At 36.1% G+C, this 12,822-nt stretch overlaps 1 protein-coding gene across 2 annotated transcripts in view; it reads right to left on the bottom strand.

Annotated features, from left to right (window-relative positions):
- Positions 1–12,822, bottom strand: part of LOC126471157 (zinc transporter foi) — a 156,265-nt gene that overhangs the window by 3,306 nt on the left and 140,137 nt on the right. For both annotated transcript variants that reach the window (XM_050099259.1, XM_050099258.1), the window contains exon 11: positions 2,676–2,863. In XM_050099259.1, the coding sequence (XP_049955216.1) occupies positions 2,676–2,863 (188 nt within the window). The remainder of the gene's footprint in view (positions 1–2,675; positions 2,864–12,822) is intronic.

Here is a 12,822-nt window from a genome sequence, read left to right as displayed (position 1 = left end):
GATTGCAGATGCAGAAAATACAAATTCCTAAATTAGTACTGACATCTGGTAATATGTGGTATGCAGTGTTGCTATTGGGATAGAGAATTAATTTGTAGTTGTTACAAGCTGAGAACTTCCCCCACAGGAATTGCAATGAGCTGCATGGTCAATAGGCACCCTCTTATGAGTTCAAAATAGTGGTGAAGAACCATGAGAAGAAATTATCCTGTTGCATGACCATTCATGAGAAACACCACTCATAGAGCATCCACAGGGTACACTGAATATGCAACAGCAATATCAACGTTCAGTAGCTGGTATGAATTAAGTGTAAACTCTGACTGAAGCAGCCTCACAGGTAAAATGTCAAGTACGTCCTCAATTGACATTCCCATTCAGTATGGTGGTTTACAGAAGCTCCCACTGCAAGCAACCCACAGTTCATGAACAAAACACACACTTTTGTTCCTGGAAAGTGATTGTATTCCTCTTAAAGAAAAATTATTTAATTTAATCACACAAAATTCGCGATTTTGAATGTTCATAGACATGAATGAATAAAGGTTTGAAAATACTGACACACAATAACTCTTTGAAAAGTGGCTGTCAGTACAAAATATCTGTGGTAATTTACCAGCTCAATGCCTCACTTTTCTTGAGGTTGCCTTTGACTGTGCTGAGGAGCAATTGTGTTTTTATTTGGGGGAGGGGAGGGGCAGGAAAAGTACTCATTGATATTGTCATTCTCTAAAATGTGGCCAGTTCTTCTTGATGTAGGAGCAAGGTGGCACATGGTTCTTCCTCTGGCTGCTCAGCTGCTTGCCACTGCAGTCTTGGATCAAAACCACATCATATCTAGTAATGACTGTATCCATTCTTCCTGACTGTGTTCCTCTTCTCATGTTACATAGTTTCATAGTAGGAAAAACATGGACTATGTGAACAAAAATGTTGATTATACTGGTTTTTTTTCCTGCAGCCTCACTCATTGTTGCACTATATTAAAAAGAATCCAACTGATTCTGGGCAGCAATTTGTTACTGAGGATGAGACAGGGGTCCATGACTTCATTAAAATATAATCAAGCCCCAAATGATGCAAAACAGATTTCATCTGCTGGAAAGACTGAAACTGATAAGGAGAAAGAAATAACTGGCAAATGGTATGAAAGTTCCTGAACTAACTTGAGAAAAAATAAGCAAATAGAGGATTACAAAAGATTAAATAGCATCTTTCTTCATGGCAATGTAGTTGCCCACAAACACGACTTCCACTTTTCGTGATGTAAATATCACACGAAGTGATGAATTTTGGAGCAATGAACATTTTGACCACTTCCATACTGAATTAAATGGTTTGGTAGACAATAAGAGCGAGTGAGAGTACATGGACATGAAATTTCAGTCAATTAGTTTAAACACAAGTGATGTATGATGTGAATTACAAATGATCAGCATGTGGGCACATATACAATGAAAATTCTAAACATGTCAGCTTTGTAAACTTGTTGACACATCGTACATCATAGCAAGACATCACATACATGATTCATGGAACATGAACATAATTACAAAATCTTACTGAATAACAGATCATTTATAGAATAGAATCCAGTATTGGTAGTGCAATGAAGGTATAGCAGAAAAATCTCCTCCTCCAGCCCTAAAATTCTACTAATCTTTTCAACCATGTCTACATGTATCTCTCATCCTTTGTCCCAGCCCACTCATCCACTTTCTAGCACATATTTACTATCACGAGGCATTCTTCATATTTATTTATGTAAATCAGTTATATTATTTGTACACTAGATAAGTTGTCAGCTACAATGTTTTTTAATTGCAGTACAGTTAGGACTGATAATCTAATACGGCATATCCGGTGCAAACTGTTCTCTCCCTTTCTGACAACTCAACTTACACACTACATTTCTTCTGTTGCCTTGGATCACTATAAAAAGTCAACTATCCTGTAAATCTAAACAACAGATTGTAATATCTGTTCCAAAGTTATTCACCAGCATGCTGTCATCTTTGATGACACTAGCCCATTACTTTCCAATGACAATCATTTAAGAGAAAACCTGTTAACAAGATAACTAAGTACTGTAGTTTCTATTTTTGTTAATATGCTTCAAACAATTTACACTACCTCTGCCCCTCAGTTAAGCCAGAATTTCACAGCACACTGACCATGGCATTATTTCTAATCTGCCATTCATTTTAGTTCACAAAAATGTATCTTCAAAAACCACAAACCTCAGGACATAGTCAGTAACAAAGAAGTGTCTTTCCAGGTAAGGAAAATCAAACAAACTGCAAATATTCTATAGTTGCTTAACTAAAATCATTGTAATAAATCTGTGTGTCACTTTAATATTTACTGGTTAGTACAATTTGTAGTTTGCTATAAAATCACAAAAATGTGTTTTACATGACACACAGTCTAGTACCAATGCAATCTATTTGACAACAGCGACCCTATAGGCAAATTTTACTTTTAAAAAAAATCAAAATATCAAGTTCAAATTATTACCATGCAACATTAAGAAAGCCACAAGTTACTGAGCACATGGATTAATAGTGTACCTCACAACTTATGGTAGGTGATCTGATTCAGATACATACGTCTTCTGAAAACTGATAAAATTAGGAAGTGAGCACTTCACAAATTTATTTTATGATGCAACCTACCATGTCAACAAGGCCTATGTACAAAAAAAGTCCTCCTGCTAGTGCAAACACCCATGAGGTGGCTGACGAATTCTGGCCTAATACCAATCCAATCACCATCCCGAACAGACAGAGGATAGATGACAATAAATTGTAAAATACTGCTTGCTTTGGACTCATCCCTGCTTTCAGTAGCACAGCAAAATCACCTGCAAATATCAAACAGTGAACGAAACACCAAACAAAAATTGTTGCAATTATTAACATGAATGGAAATAAGTGTCTAATACAGAGATGTTCTGTAGCTATATGGTTTATACACTAACAGATATTCCAAAAATAAATGTTGAAACTCTAAGTGGTCAGTAACGCTCTAAACAGTCAGTAACTAGAAATGAACTTCCCAGATTACGATCTCTTCTGCGCGCGCGCGCACACACACACACACACACACACACACACACACACACACACACACACACACACACACACACTAAAACTTATTTTTAAAAATAGGTTTGAGGAGAAAAATAATGGCATAAAATGAATGAAAGAAGTTTACAGATATATGTGGCTGACAGATAATGTAACATAAAATGGATTAACTATGTAGATTGTGCATTAGCATATTCAACTGAGACTTTCTTTTCTATGAGCTGTAATAAACCTGTACAAAAATGAATGGCAACTTATTGGTGAAATAGCATACAGACAGATTTTGGAGACTTTTTTAATCTGTACCTAATTTTTCTTCACATAAAAACCATGTATCTTCAATAAATTACAATGTGTCAAGGAGCTGTTAATCAAGAACGGCTAGTTTACCTAATAATATTAGGAATTGCAATCTCTTCAATGTGCCTTGTGATTTCAACATACATAGCCACAGAATAACAAAATTATATGGAAATCTTTTTTATTATGTAAGTTAAATTAAAACCTATCCTGTTAAGTCCTGTCAAACAGTCTCTCTGCATGTGCAATATTAAGCTTTAAGCTTTCACTAATGTCACCAGACCTATAACTAGCTATCTCGCTCTATTCCTAGAATGGATATCTTACCAACCAAAATGCTACAGAATTCAATATTACAGAGACATGGCTTAACCACAGCCATTTCTCAGCAATATCCTTCCTTCCAGGAGTGTTAGTCTTGCAAGTTTTGCAGGAGAACTTCTGTGAAGTTTGAAAGGTATAAGAGGAGGTACTGGTGGGAGTAATGCTGTGAGGACAGATCGTGAGATGTGCTTGGGTAGCTCAGTCAGTAGAGCATTTGCCCGTGAAAGGCAAATGTCCTCAAGCTCGAGTCCTGGTCTGGCACACAGTTTTAAGCTGCCATGAAGTTTCAAAGACAGTCATGTTGTGACAGTGAGTGAGATTGGTAATAGTCTGGGTAAGAATGGGGCAAAGATAACTTTTGAGAATCTTGGGGGCAACATGCATTTTGATGAGTTTTTTCAGTGTAATGCTACTGAATGGCAGAGCTTTCCAGAATTCAGTGACTGGAACTGGAGTTTAGCTTACTTCTGTGACAGGTAGAACAGTTAGATATTAATGTTAGTTTGATCAACATGCATCTTTACTAGCATGATGTTTTTATGGTTCAAGCAGTTCACCCAGTGGTTATAAGAAAAGAAAACTTCACATCATAACAGGTATTCCATCACATTAGGGGGCAGCATGGGAAAGTCCACAGAGCATCGCCTTCAAAGTAGAGAGAGAGAGAGAGAGAGAGAGAGAGAGAGAGAGAGAGAGAGAGAGAGAGAGAGAGGGGGGGGGGGGGATGTGTTGTTGCCAGATGCATGTAGAGATCCTTCTGCGTACTCAAATCTTCTTCACAGGTTTCCTTTGTGCATGGGGAAATTGCTGTTTATGCTGCATGTAACATCTTTAACACAGCTTAAGATCCCAAAATTTTTAGTAAAATTGTGTTAGAAAGCCTTGCAGTAATGGTTTATTACCTGACAACGAAGATTTGAATATAATCAGTTTTTAAGTATTAGTTTTCCTCAACATACTTGACACTGTGTTACCTTCTACTTAGAAGAATAATACCACCTGGCCACCTCAATAACTTTTTAGGCAGTGCATGTAGAATAGTGACATACATTATTTTCTTTTTTCATTTATTTTCAGCAGCAACTTTCCCAACAAGAATGCAAGAAAGCAAGAGTACATTAATATATTAAACATTCAATTATGTCTCATTAGCTAGTACCTTCAGTGTAGTTCGATTGCTAATGGGTTATCGCACCATGAGGCACTACTCTTAATCTTGGGGAATATAAAGAAAGAAGTAAATGAGGATACAGAGTTCAAGACCTTTAGAGTCACTAACCACTTTTAATATATCCATTCATTCAACTCTTGAAGGATAATCAGTGGCAGACAGTGTCCAGCACAGCTCTACAATATATTCACAGAAGCAGATAAATGTTTACTATGTAATTGATGATGAGGTCATTACAAACAGAATATAAGGGTGGGAAACTAAATTTGTATTGACCTAATTAAAGGCACTACGATGCTGTTCACCTTACTCAATTTAAGAAAACCAAAATAAAATAGCTGAATGGGAATTTGAATCAAGCTCCTTCGAAAACCAATCATAAAAATTAACCACATTTCGTGAAAGCTGCTTTTCATTAAGGTACATAAAACACATTTCCAATAGTGTCAGACAGTCATTGTGGATAATGCAAGGCAAAAGAATGCAAGAGAATGGGATAATTGTACCAGAGATTAAGACACAATCAAGAAACATCTGTAGTAGACAAAACTAAGGGTTATTATTATTATTATTATTATTATTATTGTTGTTGTTCTTTCTTTTCTCAGACGTTATGTCTGGTCAAAAATGGAAAGTGACACGGACCTTGATCAAGCGTCACTTCCTTTTAACTGTACGGTATGTGTTACATTGCATTTAGGAACTTTCGGGTAATTGAACAAGTATCAATAATTGCAGATTTCTGTAGTTGTATATATAAGTTTGGATGTAGCTGTATTGCATTGATGTACTGGTGGATATTGTGTGGTATGACCCCTGTAGTTGATAGTACAATCGGTACAATGTCAACTTTATCCTGATGCCACATGTCCTTGACTTCCTCAGCCAGTTGGATGTATTTTTCAATTTTTTCTCCTGTTTTCTTCTGTATAGTTGTTGTATTGGGTATGGATATTTTGATTAGTTGTGTTGGTGAGTATGATGACATTATTATTATTATTATTATTATTATTATTATTATTATTAAATGCTTAGATCACAACTGGTTTCAGACTATTACATGTCTATCATCAGGTAAGAGTCTGGAAATAAACAAGACAAATGGTTCAAATGGGTCTGAGCACTATGGGACTTAACATCTGAGGTCATCAGTCACGTAGAACTTAGAACTACTTAAACCTAAGGACATCACACACATCCATGCCTGAGGCAGGATTCGAACCTGTGACCGTAGTGGTTGCGCAGTTCCAGACTGAAGCACCTAGAACTGCTCGACCACAGTGGCTAGCTAAACAAGACAGCAAAGCTACTAATACTACTAATTTTTACACACAGTAGTACACATGAGAAAACAAAAAAGAAGTACTATATAACATTTTTAGAAAACAGTGGTTGGGCTAGGTGCAAGAACACCGGGATACTTACATTTTGTGCTGTGACCCCGTATGCCATGGTGGAGAGTATGGGATGCAGTGTACTACCACTGAGCACAAAGCACAGAGTAGCATACATGAAGGCGGAAGTAAACTTTGGTAAAGCAGATTAGCAAAAGTACTGCCATCTGTTGATGGGAAGAACAATGTGGGATCAACTAGCCCAGCAGTTCAAAGTTTGATTTACATGCAAAAGGAAATAATTACAAAAAAACTGCATGACAAGTGTTAAGAGTACATAATGAGTGGTAAAGGAACATACTGAAACAGGGGCAGTACCATAGTCATGAGGTAAAAGAACATACGCATATATCACTCCTGTTAAAAATCATCTTGCTACTTATCAAAACAGGAAGTAGTTAAACCGTGAAGTGCTCACTGTTAAAATACCATACAATTTAATAGCTAGTAGCAATAACAATAAAGGGACACTGAAAATAGGAGCAATACAGCAATGTAATAAACCAGCTAACTAAAAGCCGGTGACTCAACAATGCTTATGTAAGTTAAGATGTGACACAATTTAATTTTACATCATGAATGACAGGTAAATTTGAATTTAGTGAGGACTCAGATAATGATGCACAACAATGCACCATGGCCACTGGCTAAAAAACTAAAAATAAGCAAATTTCTATAGGAAATAGTCATATGCTGTTTACTATGTGACTCAAATTAAGGGCCATCAAAGCAATGGCAAAAAGACTGGCCCTGTTAAGAAGAATACCTGTGTAATGTACAATAAACAGAAACCAGAAGAAGGAAGAAATGCGGTGGGATAGTGCTTCAAAAAAAAGAGACTTTTTCAGAAGGGCCCATGAACAGATGGCAGTACTTTTGCCAATCTGGTTTACCAGTTTACTTCCTCCTTCATGTACGCTTCTCCACGCTCTGCACTTGCTGGTGGTACACTGCATCCTATACTCTCCGTTGTGGCACTCAAGGTCACAGCACAAAATGTAAATGTCCTAGTGTTCTTTCCATACTTCTTTACTCAGGCGTCATCTGTCATGTTGTCTGGAGTTGCTTTGGTACTGACTTATGACTTACTGCACCTAGCCCGACTGCTGTTTTCTAAAAATGTTACATGCTACTTCTTTTTTTGTTTTTTTTGTTTTTTCTCATGTGTACTATTGTGTGTAAAAAATATTATTAGCTTTGGTCTCTTGTTTATTTTCAATATCACAACTGATGATGGGCATGTAATAGCCCGAAACTGGTCATGGTCTAAGCATTGAAAAATAAAAACATATCTTACTTCTGAAGTGGTACTTTCAATATCTATTATAATGCTCAGTTGCGGATGTTCCTCATGAAGAATAATCTGCAGCAAGTTATTGCTTACATGGTGTGGACCATTTGAGTAGTTTCTTCTTCAGTTATTATCTCAGTGGACATGTCATTTATACACTAAAGCTTCCACATACCACCACATAAGTAAATCTTGCTCACCCAAATTTAACAATACCAATAACAACATTACCATTCTTACTTCTATAAAAAAGGCAATCATTGATCCCTAATGGCATAAAATGAAGGAATGAAAAGTAAGCTAAAAGTGATATAAGAATTAAATTAGAATAGTGTCATGAAAGCAACAGAAGGTGCATATATACCAGTTCAATGAAATAGGACATTACATATATTAGACATTACCAGATTACATATTGTGTATTGTAGGTAAACTGAACACCAGCAATATATTTTTCTTGTAGAACATGTTTTTAAGAGAACACTGGAAATTAATAAAAAGAAAACTGCCTGACTAATTAAAATCTGTGATGCATAACGATTTGCATGGTTATGATCACTGTTGTATTATGTAACAAAATTGAAAACGTAATAAACAAAAGGGTAGTTGCCCATTTCTTTGAACACAAGTTATTAACAAATTCACAGTTCTGTTATTGAAATTACTCTTCAGCTGACCAGGCAACAGATTCCTTTTGCAGAAGATAAAAGCTGTGGCCTTTGGGTGACTTTTACACTATTATCTCCCCTAGTGCTGTGTGGAGTCTACAGTTACATCCATTATCCAAATATAGAAAAGAAGAAAGAGTAGAATTTAACGTCCAGCTGACAGTGTGGTCATTAGAGATGGAGCACAGGCTCAGTTATGAAAGGATGGGGTAGGAAATCGTTGTGCCCTTTTTAAATGAACCATCCTGGTATTAATGACACCCTGGCAGTGAAATTACTAATTTAATTTATTATTGAATGGTTGATGGTATGTTTTGTTTTGTGTGTAATTTCAGTGAAAGTTTTCTTATGTAATCACGCTTCTGATGCAGTGGTAATGTGTTTTACTAAGTAAAATGAAGTATTGTATTGGTCATTCAATACTACAGATTTAAAAATGGGACAATTTCATGGGGGAATTTTTAGTTTTTTCATCCTCAGAGATTACAATTTTTAAGTGATGTGTTTGGTAGCTACAAGTTCTCCAATTCTTGCAGTTTCTAATTCTTTTTCCGAACTGTTAGACTTCTCTTTAATTTTCCATACACTACACATTTATCGGAAGTATTAGGAGATTTTTTTTCTGAACCTTCTTGAGAAGTTAAGTTTGTTTTTATACTATTAATATTTATTGGAGAGTTGCATCAAACTAGTCTTCAGACTACTAGCAGCAGCAGCAGTAGGATTATGTGCCTTTAAAACTTAATACTTTTGTGTTATACTACTGGTGATGTTTGTATTCTGAAGATTCCTGACGTGTAACTAAAGTCTATAAAAGTGAAAACAGCTCTGGTATGAACTATAACCACTGACGAGATACATAGGTATAAGTCTTGTGGTGTCAGTTAATGAAATATATTACATTATGTATAAGGATGTTACATATTAAGTGTCCATAAAAGCAACTGTGGCAATGATGTCAATGTATACGAGGCTTAATAATGAGCCATTGGTGGCACAATGAGGGGCATTCATTTCTTGTATTGTGACACTGTGAAAAGCATCAATCTGACCTTGGTCTTTGCTTGAACTGCATAAGAGAAAGTGTGTCCATTCAGATGCAAATTATGAATTGGAAGGAGCAACATGTTGTGTTTTTTGGTTTGCCCATAGATGTTTAGAGAAACTTGAAATACGCTGCTCTCAAGGTTGGACTTTACTACTTATGAACTGATATCTTATTGTAGAACAGCCACATTAAATTACATTGGACACTACAGCAATTTTTTTACCTGATCTTATTCTAAGTAATGTAAGCATATGTTACTGCTGTTCATGGTATGACATAACTAGATTAATGTTTATCATCTAGGTTTTATCCCAGTTTTTAAGGCATGCTCTAACATTTTTTAATTTTTATTTTTGTCCTTACCTCTGATGTAATTTATATTAATTATCAAATTTATTATGCCTAATGTCAGTCGCTAGATTACTTACTGCTTGATATCAGTTAAGGAAACTCTAACGGCAGAAGAGATCTATGCTTGGAAAAAAAAGTTATTTTGTGTTTTATCTCGTATGAATTTCACGCACAAATATTATTCGAGGGTTGGAACTTTAATAGTGGCAACTATTTATTTACAGCTTGTACAAAATAGATACATGTTTCAAAGTTTTACTGACCTTCAAAGTAGTCATCAGCATTTTGTATAACCCATTGCCAGTGGTATGTAAGTTGTAGGATACTCTTAGCAGTGCCAGTAGTGTTGACAGTTTGAGCGGCGCAGTCTATTGCCCGACGAATTTGTAGCGGTTTTGAAATGAATGCCGTGAAGTGTTTTCTTCAGTTTAGAAATTAAATTGAATTCAAGAGGGCTTAAGTCAGGGGAGTGCAGTAGGTGGCACAGCACATAGCAGCCCCATCAGTCAAACAAATCAGTAACAGCTTGCACTGTCAGTGCTTGAGCATTGTCCTGCAAAATGATGGTCAGGTCCTGCAGAAAATGACATCACTTCTGTCTCTAAGCTGGCCATAGGTTGTATTCCAAAAATGAACAGCATAGAGACAGAAGTGATGACACTTTCTGCAGGACCTGACCATCATTTTGCAGGACAATGCTCAAGCACGTACAGTGCAAGTTGTTACTGATTTGTTTGACTGATGGGGCTGCTGAGTGCTATACCACCTCCTGCACTCCGCTGACTTAAGCCCTCAGAAACACTTCACAGCATTCACTTCAGAACTGCTACAAATTCGTCGAGCAACAGACCGGGCCACTCGAACTGTCAACACAACTAGCACTGCTAAGAGTACCCTACGACTTACACATCACTTGCAACGGGTTCTACACAATGCTGGTGACTACTTTGAAGGTCAGTAAAACCTTGAAACACATATCTATTTTGTATGAGCTGTAAATAAATAGTTGCCACTATTAAAGTTCCAACCCCTGTACATTACTTCACATTGTGATCCAAATTGGAAACACTGCTTCCATTTAGAATTGTACTTCAATGTATTTTTCTTGTAGCATTTTTAATTAAGTCGTTAACAATGTGCCTTTCACTATGTGACTTTACAAATTATTTTACTGCAGACTGTAAACTTACTTCTAATTCTGTTAACATTTTCTTTCCTCATTTGTCCTTTTAAAGAAAAAGTCAAATTTTAGCATAACAGGTTGTTCCAGAGGTGCCTCTAGTTATTTTTTATTGCAGTTTAAAGCTTTGAAGTTTTCATTCACTGTAGTTCATTTCATGCTGCCTGCCTCCTCATGTTCCTCACTCGTGTGTCCTATGTATTTGTGTCTGAACTGACACCCACTTCAAGTTCCAGCCTTTGGCAGCGGTGACCCCATCACAATAATATCCTATACGTGGAGTTGGTTCTCTTCAAAACAGGAGAAGTATCATACCATTGCGACCCTGGCACTGGCTGAATAAAGGGCAAGGGAAGGGAAGAGAGTCCAGTCCACTTACGTAAGTCCACTACAGACAATAGTGCAAAGTATTAAAGTGTGTCATTGGAGAGGTTAAAACAATGCATTACACAAGGTAACAGGAAACTCACAGAACAGAATTAAAACTATTTGCTCAGTTGTAAAGAATTTCAGAGTAGAATGTAAGTGCCTGATATAAAACATATCTTCTACGAGAGAATGATACTATTAATGATTCTTTGGAGTATTGCAGGTAACTAATAAATGGCAAGTTAAACCAAAATTTTATTGCTAAAAAGCAAGTACGCATAACTTTTTAAAACTGATGTTCTCAGACACTGTCACATGCAGTTAATGAGAATAAGCAAGGAGGAAATTGAATCAATTAGTAAATCACTCACATGGGTTTGACTTCATGAAATATGAAGTAGATTTATGTAGATCAGTAGGGCATACATCAGTTCTGTACTCAATCATCCGTTTCTCAGGTACAGTTAGTTTCCAGATAGATTAAAATAATAGTTAGCAAAACAACTTTTTAATGGAGGAGGAGATTATATACAATTACAGGCCAGTATCCTTCATCAGTATCCTTTTTGAGAAGGCAATGTGCAAGTATTGTAACACATCTTAGAATGCTTAATTTGTAGTAAGATTTGCAGTTAGGCTTCATGAAAGGAGCAGCAACAAGTAATGCAATTTAATCTTTCGTATGTGAGGCACTTGCAGAGCTAAATTATAAGTTCTGGGCAATAGTTATCATCATTTTCTTCTTCTTTTCTTTTTGTGTGGATCCAACTACACTTTTGCACAAGTTATAACGTTATAAAATTAGGAAAAAAAGTTGAACAATGGCTCATTTCATATCTAGGAAGTACAAGAAAAGAACTCTGTTTTCCACTGTCAACAAACAGACGACATATTTGTGGACTGGAATGTTGTAAAGTGAGGTAGTCTCAGATTTCCATTCTGGGTCCTTTAATATGGTAGGTGATTAAAAAAACTTCTATCTGCAAATGACACAAGTGCTACTGTAAGAAAAACTGAGATATAATGCAAGTGATTCAGTAATGGATAACATTACCTTATGACTTATAAGAAAGAGTGTGATGCTTAACTGCTACCAAACACAGTGCATACAGTATTTGACATGGAACTCTTGTAGAAATGAATGTTTACTGCCACTAGGTGATCAAATAATCGATGACTTTTAATACTTTAATTTCTTAAGACTGAATGTAGATGAATTCAAGATCTTGTGCAAATGTAGAATACTGCCATCTTTACTACAAAAATATGCTCCACTGTCCTCGATATTCAAATGCGAAAGATTATTTACTTTGCATACTTTCATTTTATTATATACTGTAGTATCATATTTTGGTGCTCTTACAATAGCCCAGAAAAAGGCAGTCAGAAAAATATTCAGTTTCAGTTAATGAACTTTGCATACTACACTGTTCAAGCATCTCAAAATTCTAGAGCTATGTCATCCTTGTAGATACTGTTCCTAACTGGATTGATGGACTCATTAAAAAGGAACCGTCACAGTCACTCGGTAAATATTTGACAAAGAAATAATTTGCACTTGGATAGCACATCTTCAACCACTGCAGAGCAAAATATGTACTATTTCACAGGTACAGTTTTCATTAGGTTTGAAGCTG

Source organism: Schistocerca serialis, chromosome 3 (assembly GCF_023864345.2).
Source record: "Schistocerca serialis cubense isolate TAMUIC-IGC-003099 chromosome 3, iqSchSeri2.2, whole genome shotgun sequence".
Classification (NCBI taxonomy): Eukaryota; Metazoa; Arthropoda; class Insecta; order Orthoptera; family Acrididae; genus Schistocerca; species Schistocerca serialis.
The sequence above is the reverse complement of the archived record's forward strand: the minus strand, read 5'-3'. Positions and strand labels throughout refer to the sequence as shown.